Here is a 27,964-nt window from a genome sequence, read left to right as displayed (position 1 = left end):
TTGATAAACAGGCAAGAATTACAAATTGAAGGAAAAAATGAAAAAAAAAAAACGAGAAATGAAATTTAACTATTATATTTCAGATGGAGAAAAAGAGAGAAAGAGAGACGTCAAAGTTATTATTCACGAATATAAATTTGGACATCCAACTGACTATCTCTTTCCTACGATCGATCACCTGAGGTATCTCTGTGTTCGAATACTGGATACTTTGAAAGCGCGAGAAGCGGCTTCGAAGGCAAAACGGCATTCCAGTGACGGTAGCTTTTACTCGCGATTTGACCGATTGTGAGATCCGCGGAAGTAGTGCAAGTCATGCATCTAGGAAGCCGCGCCGACGCTCGGTGGCTCCCTACCGATCTAACCGAGTTGCACTGCGCGATTGTAATATCATTATCGTTCGTCGGGCGAACCTCCTATGCCCGTCCAGGTTAATCAATTATTACAGGCTCTCCCATGAGCTGCTCGTCGGTAGCGATCGACCGTGGCTACCTAGCTTCGGCTATTATTCAGTCTGATCTCAAGAGAAGTCGAGTCGACTGAGGGACGAAGGTAAACCGGTGATTCCCGTCTTTCCCATTTCGTCTCTGCGATTTAAACACGTAAAATGCAATCGAAACGTGTGTGGATTCAATTATCTTAAGTCTAACAATAAGTATTATAAAATTACTAAGAAATATATATATTTCTCTCTATTTTTAAAAGGTTTGTGTTATAACAGAATATAGATGTAGTTTTTTGTTTTATTTACACGATATTCATTGTTTTAATTATTATTTCATTCTACTTCTTCCATTATAGTATAATATATATTCTCTATATTTTTAATTTTCTTATGGTATGTAAAGAGTATGTAAGTATAACTTATGCAATTAATGGAAAAAGAAGTAACTGAAATTGTAAATTTTGTTATAAAAAATTAAAAAAAACAAAACATACACATAATATTTTTCACTATTATCGCGCAGTTTTACATTGGAAAAAAAAAACAATTTTATTATAAAATTAGATAAGAAAGAGGAGGGATATCTTTCTTATATGATATAGTACTTTATGAATCTTCAAATAGAAATAATTCCACGAAAAATAAGCATTCATTTACGAGTGTTTTGTTATTTTGTATTATATAATTTACTCAAAACATAAACTGAATCAGTCAGATCACAGTCACACACGACGGAAAGATTTCGAAACACAATGCTCACTCGTCTGTCGAGTCTATAAAGAGACTACTTCGTACAAGTAACGTGACGCGGAAATTTGCAGTCTGCAGATACGCAGAGAGTTGACGGCTTGTGGGCTGTATAAGAGTCGCGCGGGTCTTTAAACGCGTCGCCAGGACGTAAGGTAGCAATAACGAGCCGATACTTCTTACGCCAGTCGTGCCAGTCGTTCCTCGCGTTGTCGTTCTCAGTTCTGTCCCACCTGCCTCCACGGTCGTCCGCTTCTCCTTTACAAGGTGGCTGCCTCGCTCAAATGTCATTTCCAGTGCGGCACACGCTCATTGTCCGCTCGGTATAGCGGACCGCGTTTCCTTATAGAGGACTCCAGAAGCTCTCTCTCTTTCTCCCTCGTCGACACCGACGCCGACGGTGAAAAACGGCGCAGCCGTTTTAATCGGCTCCTCTTAGGACGGCTTAGTGTTTGCTCTCGGCGTTCATATTTATATTCTGCTATTAGTGTACTGATGTCGCGATGCGATGCTCGGAAAAAGCGGCGCTTCCACGTTCGTCGGGTAAATACGAGCCGATAGCCACCGCGGGGTAGACTCAGCCGTCTTCTTCTTCTTCTTCACATCTTTTGATCTCGGAAGAGCCTTGCATCCCCCGGTCATCGTTGTCGATTTTCTTTATCCATCCGCCCCCACCTGTCCTCGTGCGGCAAGCGACATTTTTGTTTAATCAAACAGGTTTTAGACGGTGCGCTTGTGAACCACCGCCACGCTCACGACTTCCTGCAAGCGCACCGGCACCCACCGGTCGTACGGTACGTTCGAATGTCAACGTAGAGAAGAGCCTCACGAAGTCGTTCCTCCATGTAAGCCGTACCTGTTTTTCGACCCCTCCCGCTCGCTCTCTGTGCAAGGTGTTCACATGATTTTTTCCCTCTTCGTCTTGGAGCTTCAATCCGAGATGGTGTGCGCGATTGCGAATCGTGGTCATCGTATGTCGTATGTTACTTTGTTTAACGTCTGATTATCCTTAGGAAATTTCTTCTTTTACGCGAGAAATTAAAAGTATTTAATTATTAATATTAATGAATAATAATATTAAATAATATCATAAATATTATAAAATTATTTACAATAATTATTAATATTGAATATCTTCGTAATTGTATTTCTATCCGAATTTTCTTACAGCAGGATTCACTTTATCAAAAGATATTATAGTGACAATAGCTGTCAAAAGTTCCTGGAGTAATTTTATTGTATTGTTTAGATAAAGAATCTTTACAAACGAAGATCTAGTACTTGATATATTTGAATGTTTAAAATATTGTGGATCATACAAGAATTTTATTAATTTATGAACTGAATAGATATAAACTGAAAAACAGATTAAAAATTATTATAAAATTATATTTTGGCCCCGAAACTTGTGGCAAGCCACTATATTTCTAAAGTTCCATAACTATCTTCTGCCTCTGTATTATTGATAATCACATTTTGAATAAGAAAACTATGGGGTCCTAAAGTTGTTTTCAGCGTGTCATTATTTTAGAGAAAATTGCATATTTACCGGATAAAGTCCGCGTTCTTGCACGTCAGACACACATTTCGATTCTGACATTGTATTGAATTCGAGATAGTCGATGCAACGGTATGGTAGACGACGAGTATCATCCTAGTTGCTTGCGCAGCTGCCGGTATTGACGATCGAGCGGATAATCAATAATAACGAGTAGTGAGATGGAGGCAGCTGAACTAGCTACAAATTGTAAATTCTCCATGAAATTAGGCGGCGTGCCAGTTCTGCTTTCTCCTCTCGAGGAATCGGGCGCACGTCTAGATACATATCGATGTACGAAATCGTTTTTAAGTATGTCAGTCGTGTTTAATTCGCCGAGTACATTCTCATCGAATTAGAGACAAAAATCTTCAATAGTGATTTTTTAAATTTTTCTTAAACGTGTCGTTCAATATATCTTGCAATGAACCGGCATGAAACCGGTTAATTAACATCAGATTTTGATACTAAGATTATAATAACAGGGTATTATAATAGCACATTATGCTTTGAGGATGATCAATGTATATTAATTTAGCATGATTTCTATTAAGAGATTTAAAAATTTAATTTCAAATATTATTTAAATAATTATAATTCAACAATTAGAATTGAGATTATACATGGTTATAAACAAATAATTTTGTTGAATCATCAAAATAAACATTGAAAATTAAAAAACAGACGATGCTATAAAAAAATTTGTGTTTTATTTTAGCAATCAGCTTGACTTACCAGCAAAATAATTTTTCGATCTGTAGTTATATCCAGTAGTTATATTTTTCTTTCGGCTCTTCTTATTTTTATAACACAGTGTAAAGATTGTCGGCAAAATTTCTTCAGCTTAATATATAATTAAGCTGATTAACTTATCGCATTATTTAAAAAAATGATGGAAAATGTGTGTAATTATGTAAAACAAACGCCAATAATATCAATCTAAATTAATTACGTTAAATTATACAGGTAATACATTACGTGCATGTTCAACAGGTGTGTATGGGCTGTGTGAACTCTAATAAAATAAAACACTTACGGAACCCGTAAAACACGTATATAATCAGCCGCGTCAATTTACCCGCCTGATGGTGCGCGAGTCTAATATCCTCGTCGTGTGTAATCTATCGTGGAGGCGCGAAAGAAGTTACGATATTCATGCGTAATGATCACCATGATCCGAGCGACAGTTGAACCACGTAAGACCACACCAATAAATCAAGCCGGAATTGGAAATCCATCAGAGGTATAATTCTCGTCCGACGGCTTTGGGGAGCAATCGGGAAGTCACTGCTTCCCTGTCGCGTGTATCATCGTAATGGCGTGACGTATTATGTCTCTTGAGGAGCACGATGATGGAACGGTCGCTGTGACACTCATGAGATAGATTTTTTCGTCTGCTCGAAGTAAGTATGCGCGAAAAGAAAAGGTTAAACCTGCGAAAGAGTGAAAAATCGATCGGATATTACCGCGCTGCATCATCTGTAACTTGATCGATAATGCGCTCATTGTTACTTATTTAATAAAGGGCTCTTAATGCATTTGCGAGTTGAGAAACGAGGTTCATTTCGTAATAAATAGTGGTAGATAGCAGATTTACGATGCTATCGCGAATATACCGGCGTGATGCTGCCGGGTGATTTCGTAAAAAAAGATACGGAGAGTTGAAATGAAAGCAGCACGTTGCCAGTGGAATCATAATCGAATCTAATCAAATGCATTCTGCTATTATCTTTTTTTCTCTCGTCTCGAGCGATACATCAAACCGCGCGCCTCCGACGCATCTCCGCGCATCTCCTTCCGAAACTTGTCACGATCGCTAAAAATTAATTTTACGTAGACTGCGATTGAGGAAAAAGCAACGGCGAGTCACGCAGAGGCGGAATTTCTTTCCGCGGCGGATGAAACAACTGTAATTTACCATTTAATTATTGCATAATTGCAGAATTCACGTCGTAATCAATATACAACATTGATAATTTTCCACAACAATGCTCTTACATCTGGCAAGCATAAGCGTAATTATAATTAATGCGTTTCATTACCAGCGCGTCAACATAATTGAAGTTCATTAAAGCATGCGAATATATTCACGGGCGTACAACAGAAACGAAATAAAACATCTTGTAACTCGAATTACAAATCGCTTCGCGAGAGTTAATCGTCGATACCGATGGGAACAATGATCTCGTTAAGCACCAACAACAACGGCGGTTACGTCCGCCGGCTATTGATGTTACGATTAATAACAGGACGTATAAGTTCCTGATTAATTGCTCGAATAAAACGCACCGCGGTAGTCGCGGATATATGGGTATTAGGCGTTCCTGAGTTACGATATAATTATCGTCAGCCGGGAACCTGACCGCCTCGTTCGTCGGGAATTGCAGCACAAAACGCGCGCGCCGACGCCGTGTAATCACTAATTGGAAAAACACCTTGATGATCTAAATTCAAAATAGAACTGGAATGTCGAGACGTAAAAACGTTTCTTTTGCGCGATAGCAAACCTTACTTAATAAATTATTAATTATACATCGGACGTAAAGAAATTAAGATAAATTCTCTTATTAAAAAGCTTAACAATTGGATTATTCAGTGCTATTACATACTTTTGTTACTATATTTTTTTTAGATTATACGGTAATTTCGTTGTGGTTTAATTAATTTCTTTAGTATACGGATAATGTAAAAACTTTTTAACTTAATATGTCAGTGATGACAGGAAAATTGCAGAAGCATCTTAAGACATTATATTGTTTTTGTGTTTCAATTATATTTAAATCAATGACAAGTCAGAAAGAATGGTTGTATGAATAAATCAACTAAGAGAAGCGTCACTTACGATCACAAAGTCGGAATAGTACATCTATATATGTATTTAAATAAATTTATCTCGAATATATGATTGCGCGCCGATTACCTTTCAAATTTGCAACGCAATCAAACTGTAATAATAATTATCCTCGCAAATTCGATGCTATTAGCATTCTTAAATCTGTAGAGAACTTACAATAAAAAAATTAACATATTGCGTACATTAATTTATTTGAATAACTGAACCGACTAGTTGTGTTTCACAGACAATTTGATGTCTGAAGATATCTTTTATACCATTAACCATACACCAACATACACCAACTTTTTTACCATTAATGTTTTTTTCAAAAAATCGTTAACGCATTAAATAAAAAGATCTTTTATTATCTGCGATCAACGATTTCATTAAAAAAGCTAGACGATCTAGGATTAGAAAAGATTGACGATTTAGCGAGAAGAATAAGCTCTAATAACGCCGCGTCAAAGACGTGTTGAAACCTTAATTGCTTCCGACGTATCGTGCGTCAAAGTGGCATTATGTAAACCGTCGATGGGAGGATCACTCAGCGTCTACCTGGAGTGTAGACGACGTCCCGAACAAGCGGAAAAATCATCGAAAAAAATCGGGCGTCAAGAATCGCCTATCGATTTTGCCGCCTGTTTCGCCGTATCGAATTCGACGCGCTAAGTTTCTGAAACGATCATGAACCGCGAAACCGGTTTTTTTTTTCCGGCTCAGTTGCGATCCGGAGGTGAAATGAGAAAGGAGGAGGACACGGGGATAATGGAGGACGATATGCGGCGCTTTACTTATTCTCTGCGCTCCCAATCGAACTGGTTGCGATAAAAGGGCGACGATATTTTCGCCGCGACGTTAACATCAATAAACCACTGGTGTACCGTTAATGAACCAATAATTAATCGGCGTGTAATGAAGTCCGCTATCTGGCAGCGGATTAACTCGAATAAGCAAGCTCGTATGCCACTGCGAGGAGAAATCTCGCGAACGCCAGTAGCCGGATCGTTTTGCGAGTATATCAACGATTCTCTTATATCTCGTGCACGGGATGCATTATGCTTATGAAGTATCCCTGTGCGTGACTCATTTCCCTAAAAGCCACCACCTCAGGCGCAGGTACGAGAGCCTTGCAATCTATCGTTTTACGATCGATTGCGGTGCATCCTTCACTTGTCCGCTTCAAGTAAATATCAATTCTTGAGATTCATTTTTCTGCTTTCATTGCTTCTATTTTATATTTTCGCAATAATCATTGTCAATCATTCTTTATTTAGAAAGAATAGTTTTGCTGAAGTATCTAAAAAATTGTATAGCTAGACACAGAACTGAAAATAATCGATCGCGATGTGCGTCTTCTTTGTCTACGTGAAGTACATTGTTAGAAATGTAATGAATGATTTAACTAAAAATTAAGTTACAGTAATTATTTAAATGTAATGAACGTGTACATTAAATTTATGAAATTTAATGTACTTTTAATCAAATTTTAAGAAAAGTACATTAAATTTCACAAATTTTCATGAAGAATACATTAAATTTTATGTATATGTACACAAATATACTTTTTAATTATAAATACGTTAAATTAATGTAATGTCATGAAATTAAGTTCAATTAAGTTCAGTTGTGTAACTTCAAAGTTAATAGAAGAACAGTGTAAATATCAATTTTTGCTTTCATTGCTTTTATTCCGTATTCACATACAAAATAATCTTTATCGGTTATTCTTATTTTAAATAATAAATACTAATTCTTGCAATTTATTTTTCTGCTTTTGTTATTTCTATTCTATATCTACACAGTAATCATTGTCATCATCCTTTATATTGAAAGAAATTTTCGCAAAAGTATCTAAAAATTTAATTAGATACATACAAGTCTGAAAATAATTTTGAATCATTAAAATGAATACGTAAGATGCTCTATGATAGATAAAGAAAGCTGTAAAAAATTTTGACTAATAACTAGTACTCGAGCGTTCTATATAATTATTTTTACAGTTCAACGAAATTATTTTCAAATTTTTATGTGGTTAAATTCTTAAATACTGCAAAATCATTCTTTCCATGTAAAAATTGTTCGTGCTTATAGATTATGATACGTTATAAATTCAATATTCTCTTTTCCAACCAAACCAAGTGTAAGGAATAATGCTTATCGTATTATATTAATTTGATCGAATTATTCGTCGTTACATATCAAAAAGTTTGCTGTTAAGAATTAGGAATTTAATCATGTTAAAAGAGTTCGCATCCTGTCATTTTGTGGTCACATATTTTTTTCTAGGTGCATATTATACGCTTTCTCGAGACACGATTCTTCTTTTTGTGTCTCTCTCCTCATAGACGTATCTGGTATGCCAAGAGGGCTTTCGGCGTATGAAAGAGCTCGTGTGCACGCCCAAGCGCATCTCTCTTAAGAAAGAGAGTCCAAGAGCCACGTCTATTCATACGTCCGCGCGTCATAATGCGTTGCCCGCGCGTGTGGGTGAGAACTCGCGTAGAAATATTTCGTTCGGTGCTTCCTGCTCGTTTAATCAATGACATCTTTGAGCGTGAAGATGCGCGTTGAGAGTGGCGTACGTGCGTGCGAAGATACGTCCGGCGTGACGTGATCCGCGCGAAAAACTCGAATCGAGAGATCCAGAGCGGAATGGACCTTCGAAAAACATGGCACGCCTCGTTCTTCGATTATTCACACAATTATTATTTATTCACTTTGAAACTTCGCAACGCTGTCGCTCGTCTCTTTGCGATCGTTAGTCGCGATTGCGGCGACTACGTTTCGGGGATACGCAGTTTTCGAATTATAAATCATTGCAACGAGATCTCGGTTAATTCAACTCGTTACTGCTGAAGTTTGTTACATCAAGTTTAACATAAATCACGATAAATTTCAATTTATGATAACCAGAGGCTATAGACATGCTAAAAGCATCTTGTTTCGTAACAAGTATCGATATACAATCCGATCTCAACGAAACGATTAAGTATAATCCCATATTATCGCCGATCTTGCCAATAAATCACGAAGTGGTTAATTTGTTAATTAAATAAGATTAAGATCAATAATTTTTTATGTTATTGCGTATATTAAACTGCTCGTTATTTAATTGTATTATATGTATATATTGCGCGCCGACCCGTGAAATTTATGATATCCTCTTTATGGATATGACATTCATACGTTCATATATTTCAATCTATCTGCAATAGAGGTTGTGGAAATCTTTCGCGAGAAAGTCGTTATCTTCGTACGATGGTATGCCGATGGAGATGAGTGAAGTGATACAATCCTGATGCACAATACATGCATTGATGTGATATCGTTAAACGCCTTTTCAGTATGGCTACTTAGCTTTTTTTTCTAATATTTTTCCAATATTTATAACTTCTTTATTAATTGAGATACATACATTTGCTTTACTGAGAAAACTTTCTGACTGAAAATGAACGAATCAGTAGATTCCGATTATCAATCAGATTTATCATAATCAGATATCTGGTTATCTTGTCCATATAAAATTCTGACGCGATTAGAATCTACCGGTTCGTCCATTTTCAACCAGAATTTTTTTTCAGTGTTGCAATCAAATTAAGTTGGATATGTTATACACTAATGCGTTATGTCTGTAATGAGTCCGTTTAAAGGTTAAATTTGTCGCACCATTTTAACGACATCAATAATAGTGCCCGCATTGTTACACTTTCTTTCTCATCAAGTAAATGCGTAATTAGTCGTTCACTAGCCGGGATTCTTTTTCTTTTCGACGTCACGACTTTCACCAGTATACATGGCGTAATTGCGGTGCATCGCGCGTGCACGAACGTCCAAAGGCATCTTTATTGCACGGCATATTCACACGCGTAATATCTCAGCGTGAAAACGGCGCGTAATCAATGACATCTTTACGAGGAGCGTGATAAGCTCACAAATTCCGTGAGTGGCGACACGGAAGGAGAAAAGATTGAAACAGGAAAGAAAATAACGAAGAAGCAATTGCAAAGGAATTGCAATCTGATGGATTGAAAGAAAAGACTTTATAATCCAATTACAGCTCGTAGTAAATCCGTTAATATTTTAATAAATTCTGACTTAAAATTTGTAAAAAATTTGTGCAACATCTTAGCTTGCTGTGCATGTTCGTGCATGAACTGTTGTGCATAGAAATTAAATTTATTACTGTGACATTTTTTTGTCATGCGTCTTTAAGAGAGAGTGGTCTCTTCAAGAATATTTTTACAGAAAGAACCATTTTGCCGAAGTCTAAAGCTAAATATAAATTTGAAAATATAATTTTTAAATTCTTGATATTAATCTAAACTTTGGAAGATTTAATTATTGAAGTAAACTTTCGCGATAAAAATTTTAGTTTTTTTTAATTTTACCTATCAGTGCGGCTTCTCTACAAAGAATTGTTTTTATTTTGTATAAACTTTATATTATATAATCAGATATTCGTGAATCTTAATGTAAATATCATTCATTAAATTGACGAGCAATTTAATATTAATAATTTTTGATGCTATAATAAGCACCTTTATAAGAGTATAATAATTAGATGTTAATGAGAATCTTAAATCGGCAATAATTTTATTGCGAGAAATATTGGCCAGGGTTTGAACTTGGTATCTTCATATTATGATTTTTTTTAAACTTCTAACTTTTACGACCCTCCCCCGATAAATCTGATAGATCCGTCCCTGGCAGGCAGAGGCGCAAAGTCGAAGAGACAACAGGGAGTGTCCGCTGCTGCATGATAAATCCGCCGCGGCTTAATTCGCATCAGCTGTAACATCGTCCGGAATTCTTTCCCGCGACTGATGCGCTCGAGCACTCTCGGTTCCCCTTCGTCCGTTCTTTCTTTCCTTGTCTGGCCCCACGCCTCTTCACTGTGCTTCTTCTTACCGCTGCACTTCGCCTTTATGGGACTCGGCATCAACGGACCGCGATGATGTCACGGGGCGTGTCTCGCACCGTGAAACGTGCGCGGAATTCTTTTCGTCGGCGAGAGCATTCGTAGACGCGAGAAACACGAGTGGCAGATGCGCCCTTGCGAAGTGCTCGTTGCGTTTCGCTTTTCGAGTAATTAGCTGGACCAAGTAATGAGGTAATTTGCAGATAGTTTATTGTCATTCTTGAAATTTTTGTGAGATGTATGAAATTATCTTACCTCAATGTTTTTTTTTTTTTTTTACTCAAAGAGAAGGATTGCTTGAATTTACATATTTATTACAACTAAAATATGTTTTCACGAAAATATGTTCCTAACCCTCTGTAAAATCTGGATTTTTTTTTTTGAAATTTTGATTTATTATCCTCGTGTTTTATTTCTCATTTTGGCTCAAATTTTAATTTTTAATTTGAACAAAGATTTCAACATTTGAGATAAAAAAAATTGTTTGGTGATATAATAGAAATGTTGAAAAGTAATCTTGAATTTTTCCACATTTTTTGAAAGTTTACAACAGAATATTTAAAAAAAATATTGCAGACCGAAGGTTTATTCCATAAAGGTTAAACATTCTGACAGATACGAAGAAATAAAAATGTAGGTTGTTGAGATTTGAAACTGTACAATAAATCGTGTTTATTCGACATTTTGTTAAATTTATTATTTAGAAAGTGAATATTTTCAAACGTAAATCGGTCAACTTTCAGATTAGTTTTCTACGATATTTCTTCCTGCTAGGTGTGGTAGTTGTAAACTTGCTCTATTTCTTACTAACTTATATCCCTAAATATTGGTCATAAATAGTCGAACAAAGTAGTATGCAGTTCGAGAATAACTTATGTGTTGTTCACAAAATAATTTTGGCTATAGAAGGTAATACATAATCCATCATGTGGGTCGATCCGATTGTAGCATAATGTAGTTTTCTTATTTCAAAAGTGAACACAACTAAAAGAATACGATTTTCGAGTTATTCATGAATGAGTAGGTCAAGATTACTCTATCAGTCATCAAGAGTAAACTAACTTAACTTCACAGTCTGTCCGTCAAATTCCACTTGTGTTGTTCTTAAGGTTTTCGAAAAGATCGTAATATCTTCTGCAAGAGTGACATTTTGAGTTGTATCGTCTTTGTAAATAAAAAAGTATCTCCTAGAGAACATTTAGAATTAAGACAGTTTTGATGATTAAAGTTTGGAAAAATTGATTTATTTATTAATTTAGTCATTTTAGATCATTAATTGATCAAGATAAATATAAACTATTGGAGATATTTCGAGCTATGTCACTTTTGATGATTATTCCGGATTTCTTGTATAGAACATCAAAATTGTCACAACATGAAAAGATAATTTTGAAACGGAAATTACAAAAATGATATTATTAGTCATGTTTAGTATGTTTTTTTCTCATATTTAGGTATTTGATTAGTCGATAATTTTTTCTGTTAAATTGAAAAATAATTTTTCAAAGAAATTTAATTCTTTGAGTTGTATCGCCTTGAAATAAGTGGGTTCACTATCAACGACCACCGTCGAAGTTTCGCGCTAATTAAGAACAGAGAATTCTTGATTTCCGCTAATGTCATTGCAAAAAGAAAAAAAAAGAAGGAAAAGAAAGGGGAAGAGAGGCGAGAGGGGGGGGGGAAGCAATAGCAAATTAAAAATGAGGTGGAAGATAATGTACGGGTGATTGAGAGAAACGGGAAACGGAAAGCGACCTGAGAAGAAAAATTGTGAATGATTTGATCGTGATGGAACTGTCAAGTTGCGGCGTCTCAAATTAACGCTTCTCCAGGCAGTCGGGTGATTTTCTCTTTTTCTGCCTATTCAGTCCGTCCGTAATTCGCGACTAACGAGGTCCGCTGTTGCCAAATAAAGGTCCCCGTCTCTCTTTGGACTTGCTATCATAAACCATCATCCCTCTCCCCTCTCTCGCTGAATCGAATTGAGCCGTCGAAACGGTAATGCGTCTTCCATCTGATTGACGGTTTTGTAATCGCGACGTCCAAGACGACAGGTGAACGCGATAACTCGTTGAAATTGCGGAGTTCGCGTTACAGCCATTTTAATTGGCGCGATCATTTGGCGAGCTGGATGTACTTCGCGTTACGCGGAACGTTCTTGTTTTTTTTTTTCTTTTTACTCACGCGATAATCGCGAATGACGAAAACGTTGTTATTCCGCAGTGCGCGGAAGCGACGAAAGCTCGTTGGAATTCGGACACGAGCAAAAAATATATATATATATATGAAGAAGACGTGTGTAGAACGAAAAATATATATGAACACGTGTAAGAGACGGTTGTACTTTCGGTAGAAATTGACCCCAAATGCGCGACGGGTAAACAAGTATAATGTCGTACTCCCAAAGGTCGGTGCACTCAGTGTGGCCGGTTAATTTGGCCAGTCTCGATTAGCCGCGGGCGTGCTGGACGAGCGGATTTATCCGCGCACAATCGCGAGACGATAATGAACTGGCCGAGAACGAGAAGACTGTTCGGCAACCGAAAGACACGTACTCGTCGCAGTGATATATGAACACGAGAAATGTACGTGCTCTGTTATAAAACAACTGAGAGCCGAACTTCAAATTTGAAACGAAACTCTGAGCAGAAATGGTGAAGGAATGGCTTTCTCATATGTCTTATATATGTATGTCTTATGATGTTCTGTTCGAAAATTGTACGCTGAGAAAAATTTCTGGTTAAAGATGAACAGACCAGTTAGAGTATTCTAATTCCGATCATATTAATCAGAATTCTGGTCATCACGATTGAACATATTGACTATAATTCTCATTGATCTAGATTTATTGGTTCATTCATTTCCAAACAGAAATTTTTCTCAGTGTACGAAAGAATGAAATTATTGTAATGCACGCCGCTCGGTTCACACATGGAAAAATTTAGCTAGATACAAATCTGAAAATAAAGTTGGATTATCAAAATAATTATGTAAGAGGCTTAAACTAATTAAAATTTTTTGCAGCATTACTCATTATGTTTGAGTCTGCTATATAAGTATTTTGATAATCCAACAAAATTATTTTCAGATCTGCATTTACCTAAATTTTTAGATACTTTAGTAGAATTCTTTAAACATTTTATTTGGCTATCTTTTGAAGACTATTCCATATAACACTATGTTCAAAATCGATACGTAAGACATCTTAACCTTTCAGAGTTGACGCTAAAATATGTAACAGTTATTAAGTCTATAAGATCCATTTAATATGTATTGATTAAAAAGCACTAATTAATTTTAAGGAATTAAAATGATATAAGTCATATAAAAAAGAATGAATATTAAGTTTATTTTAATAATTCTAATTTGCGGATGTAATATAAAAATATGAATTACTTGACGTTTTTGTGTCAAAGACAATTACTACAATAGTAGAGACAAAAATTAAGGATCAGTAGTAAATTCAAACATAATAATGTATTTTTTACCTTAACATTACTTCACAGAAAAAGTTGTATTATATTTTCACATCGAAAGGAAAAATTTAGCTAAATATAGATTTAAAAATAATTTTATTGGACCATCAGAATAGTATTTAATAGTAGTTATGTAGAACGCTTAAACTGGTTTGCTAGAATATCCAAACTTTTTGTAGCATTGCTTCTTACTCATGCTTGAGATTCCTACGCAATTATTTTGATAGGCCAATAAAGTTATTTTTAGATTTACCTCTAAATTTTTAAATACTTCGAAAAAAATCAATTTTTATGTACTCATAAGAATCTTTATTATTCAAACAATCACTGTAGTAAATAAACCCATCTGCTTTAAGAGAATTAAAGACGTTTCTTTTTACTAAAGATGTTTTAATCCCGATTTTATGTGCTTTTGGAGTTGTTTACAAAACTTAACGAATACAACGAATCACTTGGGAGTTGCATTTGCTGATTTACAAAACTGTGATTTGTTCACGCTCGATCTGATACATATATAAGCGTAACGATTTAATTGTCGTTTCCTCGGCAAGTTGCAAAATCTTGTGTTGTGCAGCGCGCAAGAAACGATACGAATAAAAACGTCATCAACGCTATGGAGCGACACGCTCGATACTATGATCGCACAGCGCGGATTAATCTACTAATTCAAAAATCGCCCTATAAACACCCTATCTCTGGATAATGTCTACATCGGCACGTCATCTAATCTCACGCGCGCAAAGGGCGCGCCGCGTCATTCGCAATAAAAAGAAACCGTGTATAATATGTAATGGGCCTATCTTCGTAATAACTCCGCAGTTACTTCGGTCACGGTAGATCTTACTGATAATTTCAAAGTCGTACTGGTGGACCGCTTGTATGTACATACACACTCCTAATCCCACGAAGAAGAGACGAGAGGTTCGCGGCGCCGTCGTGCTCGCGCGAGAAAACGTTGTACTACCTCGGGCAAAGAAAATTTATTCTAACATTTAGAATAATCCTTTCGTAACGTCATACTTTGATGCATAAGCTTCGCCATTACGCGTTACAGAAACGACGTAATTAACGTCGCTGTCCGCTAAGAATTTATTACTCCGGTCTAATGGGGCGCGAGAGTGTGCATGCACCGGAAAGAGATTAACGCCGTCGGTGATCTGATTCATTGAAAGACACGTCCGACAAGGTGCGACAAAATAGAGAATGCAGAATAATTTGTCAACGGAATAGGAATAATAAAAAGCGGATGTGTGAAAAAGTTAAAGCGGTAGACATTGATTAATTGATTATAACTGAAAATTGTAACACAATCTTGGAATTTTTAACCCCCTTCATCTCGTCGGAAATGTGTAATCTTGCATCTTCCGTTCAGCAACCGTTTGGGGTCTTTGAACTCCAGCAGAGAGTTTTTAAATTGTTCCAAATTGTATGAAAATCTAACAAAATTTTACATATTTGTGAAAATTAATTCAACAACGAATTTTTACTATCATAGAAGTCGGAGTGTATTTCACTTTTTTTTTACAGATTTAAATTTATCTACCTGAATTTACACTCAAAATATCGATTATGCCTCTGAAGTTTAACTTAATTGGCGAAAAGTTAAGAGTAATAATTCAGGAACAAATTAGAAATAATTAGGAATTTCTTAAATATGATGTATAAATAAAAAATTTCATGATTTGTTGAATGTTTACTATCAATGCTTACTTGCTTTGTCTCAAGCATGTTTAATCAAATTATTAATCAAATTTTTCTGAATTTTACTGGTCAGAAATTAGTATTAAGAAATTACTATTTTATTGATCTGTTTAATTTGACTAGTTAGTTTCTATATAACTTACTGCTAATTGGTTTTATCTAATTAGATTCTAATCAGTTACTGTTCAGTAAGTTCAAGATAATAAAAACTGGCTTTTTTTATGGATTTCTTTACGAGTAATTAAACATTTTTACATCATCAATTACATTATTATTTCCCTTCCCCCCTCCCTCTCTCTCTCTCTCTCTTTCTCCACAACTATACTTATATAACTTTTTCTTATATTTGTATTTTCCGTTATTATTTCTTTTTCTTAATTTTTGTATACAATAGAACGTTTCTATCATGTATTTTTCTTTATTTCATATTTTATTTGACTTTGTATACTTATAATGTTAACTTGCGAGAGGAAGTCATTCCAGGGCGCAAAATAAATGACAATTCTCTCATTCATTCATTCTTTTTTCTCATTTATTCTTTTCTTTTTCCTTCTTCTACTGTCTTCAAGAGAAAAGTCCACGAAATTCAAACATTGATTTGAAACTATTTATAGTACTATTTATGTAGACGAGCATCACTTTACTAATCAACGCCCTGCCGACGCAGCATCGATCGCGAACCATTTTTATCCCGAAACATTTGTAGTAATTAAATTAATTCCGCCGGGACTCGCCTGGTCAGGGATTGCTCAACGAATGATTGATGAATGTTACACTCTCATTACGGGCCGCTACTGTGAGAACACACGTAATACATAGGTACGAGCACGCCCGTCTATATTACGCTCATGTACGTATTTAGACGTAAACGTACATATCGACGTACGTACGTACGTGCGTATATAAACCATATGTACGTCTCTCGCGCGGTGCGCAGATTGGAATCATTAAGAACAGTTTACCCAGTCTTTCATTAGTCATCGACGATTTAATGCGTCGTTTGATTTCATCCATCGAGAGGCTGCCGATTACGTTTGTTTCGTTCTTTTTTGCGCGCATCGGGCGGCTCGCACGAAGGATCTGAGCTCTGCTCTTCCGCGCGAGAGACGGCCAGACGCGCATTCTCTCTCGTTAAAGTTTATTAGTTTATAATTATTTAATTGCCCGACGAATATCGCGATTTACGATGAATTATTGCCGCGTATGTATGTTAGATTTAACAGCATATATTAGATTTTATTGGCGACCGAGCTGCCGCCGCACTTCCACTGCGTTTCCAACCTGCGTGACACGCATAATTGTGGCTTTTATTGCTCGCCCAAAAAATATACGCTTGTTCTCCATTCGTCGTAGTAGCTGCTCGATGTCACCGCTCATCTCGCGACTCATGAATAACAAGTGCACGTATCGCGATTTCCAGAAACCTGAAACTCCGAGATGGACGGGACCGTGTTTTGCGTGCCGAGTGCCTTCGCCTTCTAGAATCGATGGAATCATGATTTCGGTGTGTCGTAAGAAACGGTCGGTGTGTCTTATATTCGTTGTCGGGTATTTTACTTCATCATTTGTGCGCGGTTTGTTTTTTTAAACGTTTGTTGTCGGCATTTGAAAGGTTGGTAAATATTCACAGTTAGTTCTTATATTTAAGGTCGCGTCTTAAGTATAGAAATGTTAACTGAGATGTTCCAATCTCCAAAAGATCGATCTTTTCAAACGACATTGGCCGATTTTAAATTAATTTCTTGATAAGGAATTACTTCTTTTTTAACAAAGAGGGAAAGTGTGTTATTTCTTTATTGAAGCTTTATCTTTCTTAAAAAAAATTGATTTTTGGCGAATTGATCCGGAAGTCGCACATCCCTACATTATTTTAATCCTCCGTGGTTTAATCGGGGCTTTGAAGACCCAGGCGAACTTTCAATTATACATTATTCTTTCAAGTAGTGTTTTATTACTTTAAATATTACTATCCATGAAAATATTAAAAAAACGATGGAATGTGATATCGACAAATAAACGGGATTATTTATATTTCAGTTTTACAATACGTTTCGCGATGATAAATTGTAAAGCCTTTCATTCGCCAATATTTCTTGCTGGCTGCAGTTTTACAGTGATTCGAATAGCTCTGCTAAAAGCACCGGTAAACACCGTTATAAATTATTGCGGGGAACGCAAACGGAGAGTCGTTTTCTGCGCGCGCGCGCGCGGATGTGTTACGTGTAATTTGTTAATCGCGCCGGTGTTACAGTTACACTCACCGCCGGTGTAACCGGCCGATCGAAGTTGCGCTATTAGCGTCGTATCGTGTTTCACGACGCGAACCATTTGTTTGATCCTATGACGGGTATACGGCGCGGACAGAAGAGAGGCGAGCTTTTCATTGTCGATGTGTGCACGAGCATTCCCACGTTTCATCGAGAGGTTGTTGTCGAGGGAAACAATCGCGCGCGAAACCGGTCGCCGTGCTGTAAATCCGATCTTCTGCACGATTGTTTCGGAAATCCGATATCGACGCGAACACAGCGATCGATCACAGCCGCTACAAAACGATCCTCTTTTGATACAGTTAGGTGAGTTAGGCGTCATGTTGCATCGCGTTGCACATCAATATTTAGTTAGTTTTAGTGACAGATATAGAGGAACGTATAGTGTATAACAATTGCGTTATTTCTCGTGACAGAAGTAAAGCAAACGTAATGATTTATATATTAACAAGTTTTTATAAAATAATTAAAAATCTATTCTTTTTTGTAACGATTTTGACGATTTTTAAAATGAAGTTAAATTTTGATTTTGAAGATTGGTAGGACAATGTTTACATAACTTATACGTATTAATAAAATGATATTTTCGAGTTGTGCCACTTTCGAAGTAAAAAAGCGATGTATCACATAATTGATCATATTTTCTTCTACGATACTGCACATCCTTCTCTACTGACAGATATTAATGGCTGAAAGTACCGTTTCTGTCAACGTCCCGTTTTCGATACCAATGACGTTCGCGTCCAATTTGATTGCAATCTGTGAGAATTGGTTCCTTTGCGTGATTGACTATTAATTCCGTCGGTCATTAGACGATCGGAGGTGTGTCACAGGGAAATTAGATAGCGCAGGGTATACAAGCGACCGACAGGCTTAGGCCGAGTCGAATCTCTCGTGGGAACTGGTCGTGATTAGTTCACGTCACTACCGACGCTAGTTATGCTAATTGCGCTTAAGCACTTTGGCCTGCTATCAGCATCGAATAGCAGCGGCTATTGAAACCGCTGCTGAATAAGTCACGTACAGAAGGCTAGACTCTTTGTCCGTCCGTTTCGCCTATCTATACACCGCAACTTTCGAAAAATTACTATCTACGGAAAATCGGTGTATTAACTCGACAATCTCAGGTATGACAATCGACGATGTTGCGTGGGTGAGATTATACTTGCGCAACATCTAAGTCTCGTCAAATCGAGTTCCCCGCACAGTCGAGCGGAATAACATCCATAAAATTACCATGTTGTGTAAACGGCGTATTATACTAATATTCATTTACACTAGCACCACAACGCCACGAAATACACGTGAATTAACTCGTTGTGATGTAAAGTCTCGAGATTGCTTCGCACCTTTTCTTAATATCTGAAAGGAAGAGAGGGACACCTACGCGGACGAGTCTTTTAAGATCTTCGTTGACCCTAAGCAATCACATTGAAATATACACACTGAGAAAAAAATATGGTTAATTTTAACAAGTATTTAGTTCAATACTGCCAACTAAACATTTGCTTACAGTAAGTAAATATTTGTTCAATAAAAAAAATGATTGTTAAATCAAAAGTTAACATTTCTTGTATCAAATAAATATATTTTTATATTTAATAAATATTTAGTTGGCAGTATTCAGCTAAATATTTATTAAAATTGACTATATTTTTTTTCAGTGCACCTTTGTATTAAATATTATTACGTAATTATTACATAACAGCTATAAGTTACTATAATGACTTTCGCTGAAAATTGAAACAAAAACTCTCATTTTGTATTCAAAAATTATTGCAGAATACCTTTGCATTATTCAATAATTTTACGAATAAAATATTATCTTATATGTATGTTTTTATATAATACATATTTTATAATATATGATATAATGCAATATTTATTATCTTATGATTTATAAAGCCTATTCATACTTCCTTTTTATTACATTAAAAAACACTAAAAAAACATGAGTTCAATTTGGGAATAATTACCTGGAACATTTTTACACACTAGCGACGAAAAAAATGTGAATTATTACAAAGTATTATTTTGAATGGATATTGTTTAACATCTTTTTCTGTATAATTATTTTTACGAATCCTTAAATATGCAATTTCATCGAAAACTCTCAATAAAAAATATTGCATTAATTAAAATTCTTAGTTTTTAGAAATATGTCATAATAAGCCATTTAATGTGTTTTTATTCTTTAATATTTGTTGGCTTCTAAACATTATACGCTCTATATCTAACATTTCCAAATAAATGGAAAGACAATCAATATGTTAATTTCATGTTGTAAATGAAACAATACTGATTTTAATTGGGATGTAAAAACATCCTAGATCGTTTACATCAAAAAATCAAGTGACTACTTCCTAGTTAATCGAAACAATTAAATCAAATAATATAAAATAAACGGTTTTTATTGTAATCAAATGTTTAAGTTAATACCACGTTTTTTTACATTTCGAAACCAACAAATTCCTCTTCGTAAATTAAACATTCTCGTACACTTGAAAAGGTGATAGATCACAAGTACTACGTCCAATGGGCAGAAACGCTTCCGTTAATGATAGTTGCCAGCCACTGACGAGCACGTTTCCTTCTGTTACAGGCGGCGGGACCGCCGGTGCAGCTGGAACCAGTGGATCTGTCCGTGAAAACTCCTGTGGTGTTGCAGGTGCCACGGTACAGCCCGGCGGCGATAATTAACGCCGTCGCAAGAAGAGTACCGTCGCCCTCGACGACGCCCACGCCGCCGCCGCCGCCGCCGCCGCCGCCGCCGCCGCCGCCGTCGCTCTGCGTATCTACCGGTGAGTAGACTTGAATTTATGTGCACAGCCGTCTATACGTACACGGTTGGAATTTAAATCGAATCTTGCGACAGTAACACGATATCGCGGTACAGGCCCCCGGGGGTACAGCTCGAAAGAATGCATTTGCACTTGTTCACGGACTTGCATTTGCACGGATACTTCAAACTGCACCCTCAAACAGCGTTCACGGCTGCGTCGTAATTGCTGTTTCCGCGTTACGTGTGGGATGCATCAGAGAGATCGTAGGCGATGAATTGCTATTCTTCGATGAGAGTTTAGAGTCGACTTCATTGCGAGTTTATTGCTGGTTTCTGTGAAGATCCCGTGTGTTTATAATAGAAAGATAGAAAGACTTCGATTTCATGATTACTTAAACAATTTTCTCCTTTGAAATTTGCTTGCGATCGAATATCCAATTTCTTCTGATTAACGTTCACTTGATTAATTTCCAAGTGCGAAGGTACGCTTACTCGGCCGTTTGAGAGGAATTCATTTAAAATTCCATAGATCGTCCGCGAGAGACAGTGGAATTTTACATTATGAACTGCACGCAAACGAAACTATCAGGTTGTTGCTTCGCCCATCTTGTTTACGCATTGTCTGCTTTAAGCCATGTTTATACGATTCATCTTTAGAGATTACTTAGTATGAATCCAAAAAAATTAACAGACGAGTTTTTGTTCGTATTACAAAAACTGGACTGGAAAAACTTATGCATATTGTAAGATTTTAAATATTTTTACAGATTTCTTCCCAGTTGAAATCTATTGTTCGTTTTCACAATGCACTATAGTTTTGTGACATATAATTATATATTACTATAATTGTGATTATTACTGCTATAATCCAACGAAATATAAAGGGCTAATAAGAGTCAAAAAATTTAATAAAACTTCATTATTTGATTAATTAAAGAAAAAAATAATAAATCAAACTATAGAAAGTACAAAAGTTAAACCGTTAGAATACAATTACGTTATGTAATTGTATTCTAGTGGTTTAACTTTTGTACTTTCTAGTTTGATTTATTATTTTTGTCTTTAATTATACTTATGTTAATCAAATAATGAAGTTTTATTAAGTTTTTTTACTCTTATTAGTCCTTTATATTTCGTTGAAAAAAATGTTTTAAACATTAAGAGTCCTGTTACTTCAAGTTTTTTACTGCTGTAATGTTATTAATATAATGTTATTAATATAATAATATATTATATATGTACAGAGTTCTAAAAATGATTGCAATTGCTGTAAATTTAAATGTTAAATTATAATAATTGCAACAATTTTTTATGGTAATAATAACTATAATTTATAATTATTTTTAATGCCAACTATATACATATTTGTTGATAGAACTATATATATATTATTATTATTACTATAGCAGTAATTATTAATACAATACAAGTAATTTTTTACTGAACTGGTTTCAATTTTAACTCTCATCGCATTTGCTTCTTGTGAATTAATTTGATTGTTCCAACTCATTGTTCCAACTTCTGATACATTTTTATTGAAAGACTCAACATATTATTTAAATAATTTTATCATCATTATGGACTAATTGCGACCGATTTAATGTAACTGAGAATATTACAAGACAGAAAGCATTACATTATTGCGACAAAAGATAGATATGAAAGAATACTACCAATACTTTGCATAACTATAATCTGTAGAAATCTAACCATTGTATCTAACCATTTTATTAATTTTGTTAAATTTGCGTTCTTTACATGTATACACTGAGGATGACCTAATAATAAGGTCGAAACGTACGTTCTAAGAATTTGAAGTACATAAAAATTTGGTTTGTAGTCCTTTCTTGTTATTTATTCTTATTTATAGTAATAATTACATTTATGATAACATATAATTATAGCCACAAATACTTTTCTGTACATCTGTGATTTAAAAAAATGCCTAAACTAGATTAGATTTAGAGGAAACTTTTTCGTTTCTTTTGAAAGTAGAAACGAACCGTACAATTCCGCCTTTACGTAGCCGTGTACAGGTGCAGCACACTAGTACACAGGTGCAGGTGCAGCACGCGCAGAGTGGCCTCGCTGCTCGCTTATGGATAAACTATAGAGAGAGATCCTCGATTGCGCTGCTTTATGGGTTAATTATGTGAAATTTTTTCCGCATACCACATAGCGCAGACGAGCCCACCGTCGATCGACCATTCTATGGAAAATCTATGCGTGCAATAGTTGGTTTGTACGCTACACATCGGTGTGTGTACGTTTAAGGAACGACCTATGGATTATTCCTTGTCGTATTACGCGAGGTAGCACTCACGAATATGAATAAATTACGAAGGTGAATAAATTACGAATTTGTCCCGAATGTTTATAACTGCCTGCAATGTAGGATTCGTTTTTCGACGTTGATCATTTTTCATAAAATTTTAACACTGATGAATTATATTTCATAGTATAGTAAAGTTTAAACGTTGTTGGATTACGTTTCGTAGAATTTAAACATTGTTACGCGTTATTAAATATCGATATAAATGTAATGAGTAATGAGAATTAAATGTATATTCGTATTAAAATCCGAAATTTCTCTCGGATTTAAAATTTGACTTTATGAACATTTTTACACATTACATCCATTTTGATTCTTATTATCAATTTTGTAAAATTGATTAATGCCTGCTATACATTACTTTCTTGTACATATAAAGTACTTTGCTATACGGAAGTGTCGTACTTTCACTTGATCATAAGAAAAGACAGAAAAGTAATGTTGTTTATGAAAGGAATATTTGTAATTTTATAAAAACTGAGATACTAAATAAAAATTATAGAATTTTAATGAGCAAAAAAAATGCATATAAAATTATTTCATTTATTTTCTAGTTAAATTATTATGTTAAAAATTAAGTATCAAAAATTTTTTCCTTAAATTAGCCTCAATAACTATTCTTAGCCTTTAATAATTATTCTTATTTTTAATGAAGTATCTATAGAAAGAAAAAATATAACATGTATACGGGATGTTCTCTGCGGGAAGTGGAAAGAATAATCGACTAACCGTGAACCGGACTTTCTACAGAATTATTCTGAATCACATTTCAACATAATTACGACACAAAATAATAATCCAAAGTGCGTAGACAGATGTTCGATTCGCCTTGAAATCTCAAGGTCGATGTGTTCACCGGCGACTTCCCAATTAAAAATCAACATGGAGCGAGGATGTAGTCTTGTTGGCGGCTACTAGTGGAGTTGCAACGCGATTGAAGAAAAAAAAAAAGAGAAAAATCCTCTGAAATAGCCTTAATACGCCGTAATCGTCTCGATAAAGGAGCGAACCGTGAGCAAAAAAATAATCGCCTTAGCGCTCGCAACGCTTGGCAACGGCGCGCTTAATTGTTCAAATCGCGAAATCGTTCGCGCAGGTAACGCCTCTTTTTTATTGGGTATAAAAAAAAAAAGAAGGAAAGAAGAGAGCGACCGACGGACGTAGCGAAAAACGACGCGACCGACCGGGAAAGAAACGCGGCGCCGCGCGACCAGCTTAGTGCCCGTAACTCGCAACGTTCACTTCCATTTCTGGATTAATGATCACGCACACCTGCGAAGTTGTATCCGAATACGATTGGGGTCGCAACCCGTAAGTTCTCGCCAGCGGGCTCGCGTCGCCTTAACACCCGTGCTCGTGATCGCACGGTTTAACCGGCGCGTGTAGCTCCTACTCGGTAGGAAATATTTTTTCTCGCGCGTTTACGCATCCAGTCTCACACGCGTATCACTTCGCCCGTCGTGACCGATACTTCGCCGAGCGGCGAAGAATCTCTCCGCGCGCGAAATCGCCTTCCCGGATTCCGTGATTTACGCCGTTGGAAAGCCGGTTAATCCTTTCGCACCTAATAGGTGTTATGCGTTCCGCAAAGAAAATAAACTGACGAACGTTTTGTAAAGCATTCACGAAGCGCGGTACGCGCTACGTGTATTACGTAAATTCGATTGCGGCTTATTAAAAAGTAACCGGGGTGAAAGCATTCGTACGTATGTGGGATCTTGGAGGTTCGATACTCTCTCGAACATTAATAACCGACGCGAGGAACGAGATTGTGTATAGGAGTTCGGTACTCCTAAGCGATATAACATGCAAATCTGCTGAAATGATTTCTCGATCGAGGCACACTTTCTTTTAGAATCGCAGATCATCCGAGTGGAATTGCTATTGATGGTATATTTTATTATACGTGTCTAATATACAGGTTGATCTTGGTGAAATAAAATCATATCCTTGATGTACCTTCGGAAAAAGATCTCCAAGAGAACGATTTCTAAGGAAGGGGAAATTTTTAATAACATGTGGATCTGGACATTTCATAAATATTTGGATACTTTAGCAAAATCGTTCTCTTTGTGTATCAAATGTATCCACATGTTACTATAAACTTTCCTTGGAAATCGTTCTCTTGGATTTCTTTTTCCAGGGGTACATCAAGGACATGATTTTATTTCACCAAGATGTCAAACGTAAATATCTTGTGCAATTAAATTGTGATCGCTATTGGTATAACCATAACTATCGACATATTGCACATTTGACATGAAATGAAATAGTACCAACTTGATATCCTTCGTGCCATTAAAAGTATTCACATAGAAATTAGATAATTTTCTTAAGAAACTTTTTTATTCTTTATACGATAAAAATTCTTAGAAATATGTATGTGCTTGTTTTTATTTTTCATTATTTCATATCGGAGAATCATTGTGTACACCTTATATTTTATGAAAATTCTACATGTACTACAAAAAAATCAGTTTAATATTGTTTAGTATGAAATAATCGGACATGAGTAAAAGATTTGATTGGTAACTTAGGTCGTTATTCGCGGACAAACCCTCGTTGCTCGGTTAAAGACCTTCGTTGGATCGGACGTTTACGTTGTTACGTGTAAAAAAACGGAGATCTCGCTCGTGGCGATATATCGGCAGCACGTGACATTCCCTGCCGAGATGAAGGATTCTTGATATTCGCGAGCGACCGAGAGTGGTCAGTGGTCGATAATACATCCATTCGGATGGCTGCGGCATAGACGTTCTATTGTTTTCCAGTAAACTCCGCCGGTGATCTCCCGCGGCGATGTAACGCAGAACGGATGTTGGAGATTGCCGGTAACCGTCGTCGTTGCCCGGCCCTTTCCTCGACTTTCAGCGGCTGTTCACGTCCGCGGTCATAACTCGCCTCCCGATCGTGGCTATCGGAAAATTCCTATCGTGCGTGAACGCCATATACGCACCGCGAGAACAAGAGTCTCGATCGCATGTACCGCCGCCGGTGCCAAATCCGATCGGTGTTCGACAACGCATTTCGCGAGTCGGAATAAAGTCAGACAGCTGGCAAAATTGATCGACGTGATTATGAATATTTCGCCATGTAAATAAAACTGTTGATCTCTATCAGAATCAGAAATGTGGGCAAATCTATCATAATACTAATTGTGTAATACTCTTGTGCTGTCATCTTGTGTTAGCACGTACGTCTATTAAATTTTTTATCAAAGATACTATTTTTAATAAATTAGTTCTATAAAATTATATAATCCATGGTACGGTAATTTATTATTATACTATTTCTACATATTACAATTCTTTTTAATTTTTAATTTATGAAAACTCCATAATCTTTATCGGTTTATAAATGTAAAGTAAGATAGAATTGTATGTATTAAGAAATAATATAGTAAGTGAATCAATTTCGTAAAAAAAATTTAATTAATTTTATAAAATTAAGTTTATTTACAAAATAATTGATGAATTTTTTATTCTCAGAAGTACGAAATATACGTTTCCAATTTTTTTCACGATTTATCAATTTTTTATGAATAAATTAACTTTCTAATATCTTTGTTCATGCTCGTTTCTTTGATCATTAATCTTACATATTTATTATTTTGTATATAACGAGCTTGTATTTCTTTATATATTGCAGTCCATTTTTCATTTCAATTTTTATTAGCGCAAAGAAAAATTGAGATATTTATGATTACAAACCTGTTAAGCAAAGAACGCCAGTTATACAGTTATACAGCAATGACTTTTACAACGTTTTAATTGTTTTAACATGAAACTGTCATGTTAAATGCGACGTCGGAGGTCTTCATTTGTCCGCGTCAGTGAATAATTAGACAATCCGTGGGCGAACAAGCCTGGAATTAAGCGCCACACAATGTCGTGCGACAGTCTCGCGCGGATTAACAGGTGGGCGTTAAATTCCATTTGTTAAAAAGCGCTTGGATCCCGTGTCCCGCGGAGAAAGTCACCGTGGAGCTTTTCGTGCAATTCACATCCGGGTGAGCAACGGCAATTGCAACGCGCAGCCATCACCGTTTCTTTCCCGGTTTTAAACGGTGGAGAGATGACGGATAGCGGGGCCGTCCCGTTGGGAGTCAGCTTAAGTCGACGCTCCCAGAGTTTGATTGTCTTTGATTAATTACTCATGCTGTTTCTTGGCCGGCGGAAGCCGACGGGTAGCAATCTAGATAATACGTAACTGTATTAACGGTCCGACGTAATCTTTTTGTTTCTTAAAACGAGAAACGTTCGGCGGTAGATAGTGGAAGAAGAGAGAGAGAGAGAAAGAGGGGGGGAGGGGGGGGGGGGATTGATCGAATGAGAAAGACCATTCGATCTGTGTGTCATCCTGTTGTCCCGGAATGATTCCGCTTTTACGCTCGACGTACTGTGTAATCGATCATTATCAAGCTTGTCCTATGTCATCCTTGTGTTTTATCATACGTGTTTTACGAGCAGGTATTTAACTCTTAACTGACGTCGTGGATTCACCGGGCCCATATTAAATCTTATTGTTAGTATAGAAGTTAGTATAGAAAGTTCATTAACTTGTTAAATGAGAACTTTTCAATGCAAAACTAATTATTATAATAGTTTCTATTATCAGTTTTGATTAAGAAGTAAATTTGAAAATCCAAGTATTATAAATATGTTTTTAAGATTATCGAGTTTCATTTTATTAGTTTTTGAAAAATAGAGTCCAGTGGATTTACGACACACTGAAAATGTAACATTTTTTTCACAGTATTTAAGGATTAACTCGTTCTAATCCAATCTTATAACATTGATTATTTAAAAATAAGCGAATAATACAAATAAATGAAGAAGACTTTGTTTGGTCAAAGTGAATTAGTGATTAACATTTTTGCATGAATCTTTATGCAATTTCCAATTCAAGCATTGATTATGTATT

At 36.0% G+C, this 27,964-nt stretch overlaps 1 protein-coding gene across 1 annotated transcript in view; it reads left to right on the top strand.

Annotated features, from left to right (window-relative positions):
* The window catches only part of LOC105149261 (uncharacterized), a 433,940-nt gene that overhangs the window by 179,840 nt on the left and 226,136 nt on the right, over window positions 1-27,964 (top strand). Inside the window, exon 4 of the mRNA XM_087409169.1 lies at window positions 20,530-20,728. Within this exon, the coding sequence (XP_087265295.1) occupies window positions 20,530-20,728 (199 nt within the window). The remainder of the gene's footprint in view (window positions 1-20,529; window positions 20,729-27,964) is intronic.

Source organism: Acromyrmex echinatior, chromosome 1, assembly GCF_024713525.1.
Source record: "Acromyrmex echinatior isolate Ae372 chromosome 1, ASM2471352v2, whole genome shotgun sequence".
Lineage (NCBI taxonomy): Eukaryota > Metazoa > Arthropoda > Insecta > Hymenoptera > Formicidae > Acromyrmex > Acromyrmex echinatior.
The sequence above is the reverse complement of the archived record's forward strand: the minus strand, read 5'-3'. Positions and strand labels throughout refer to the sequence as shown.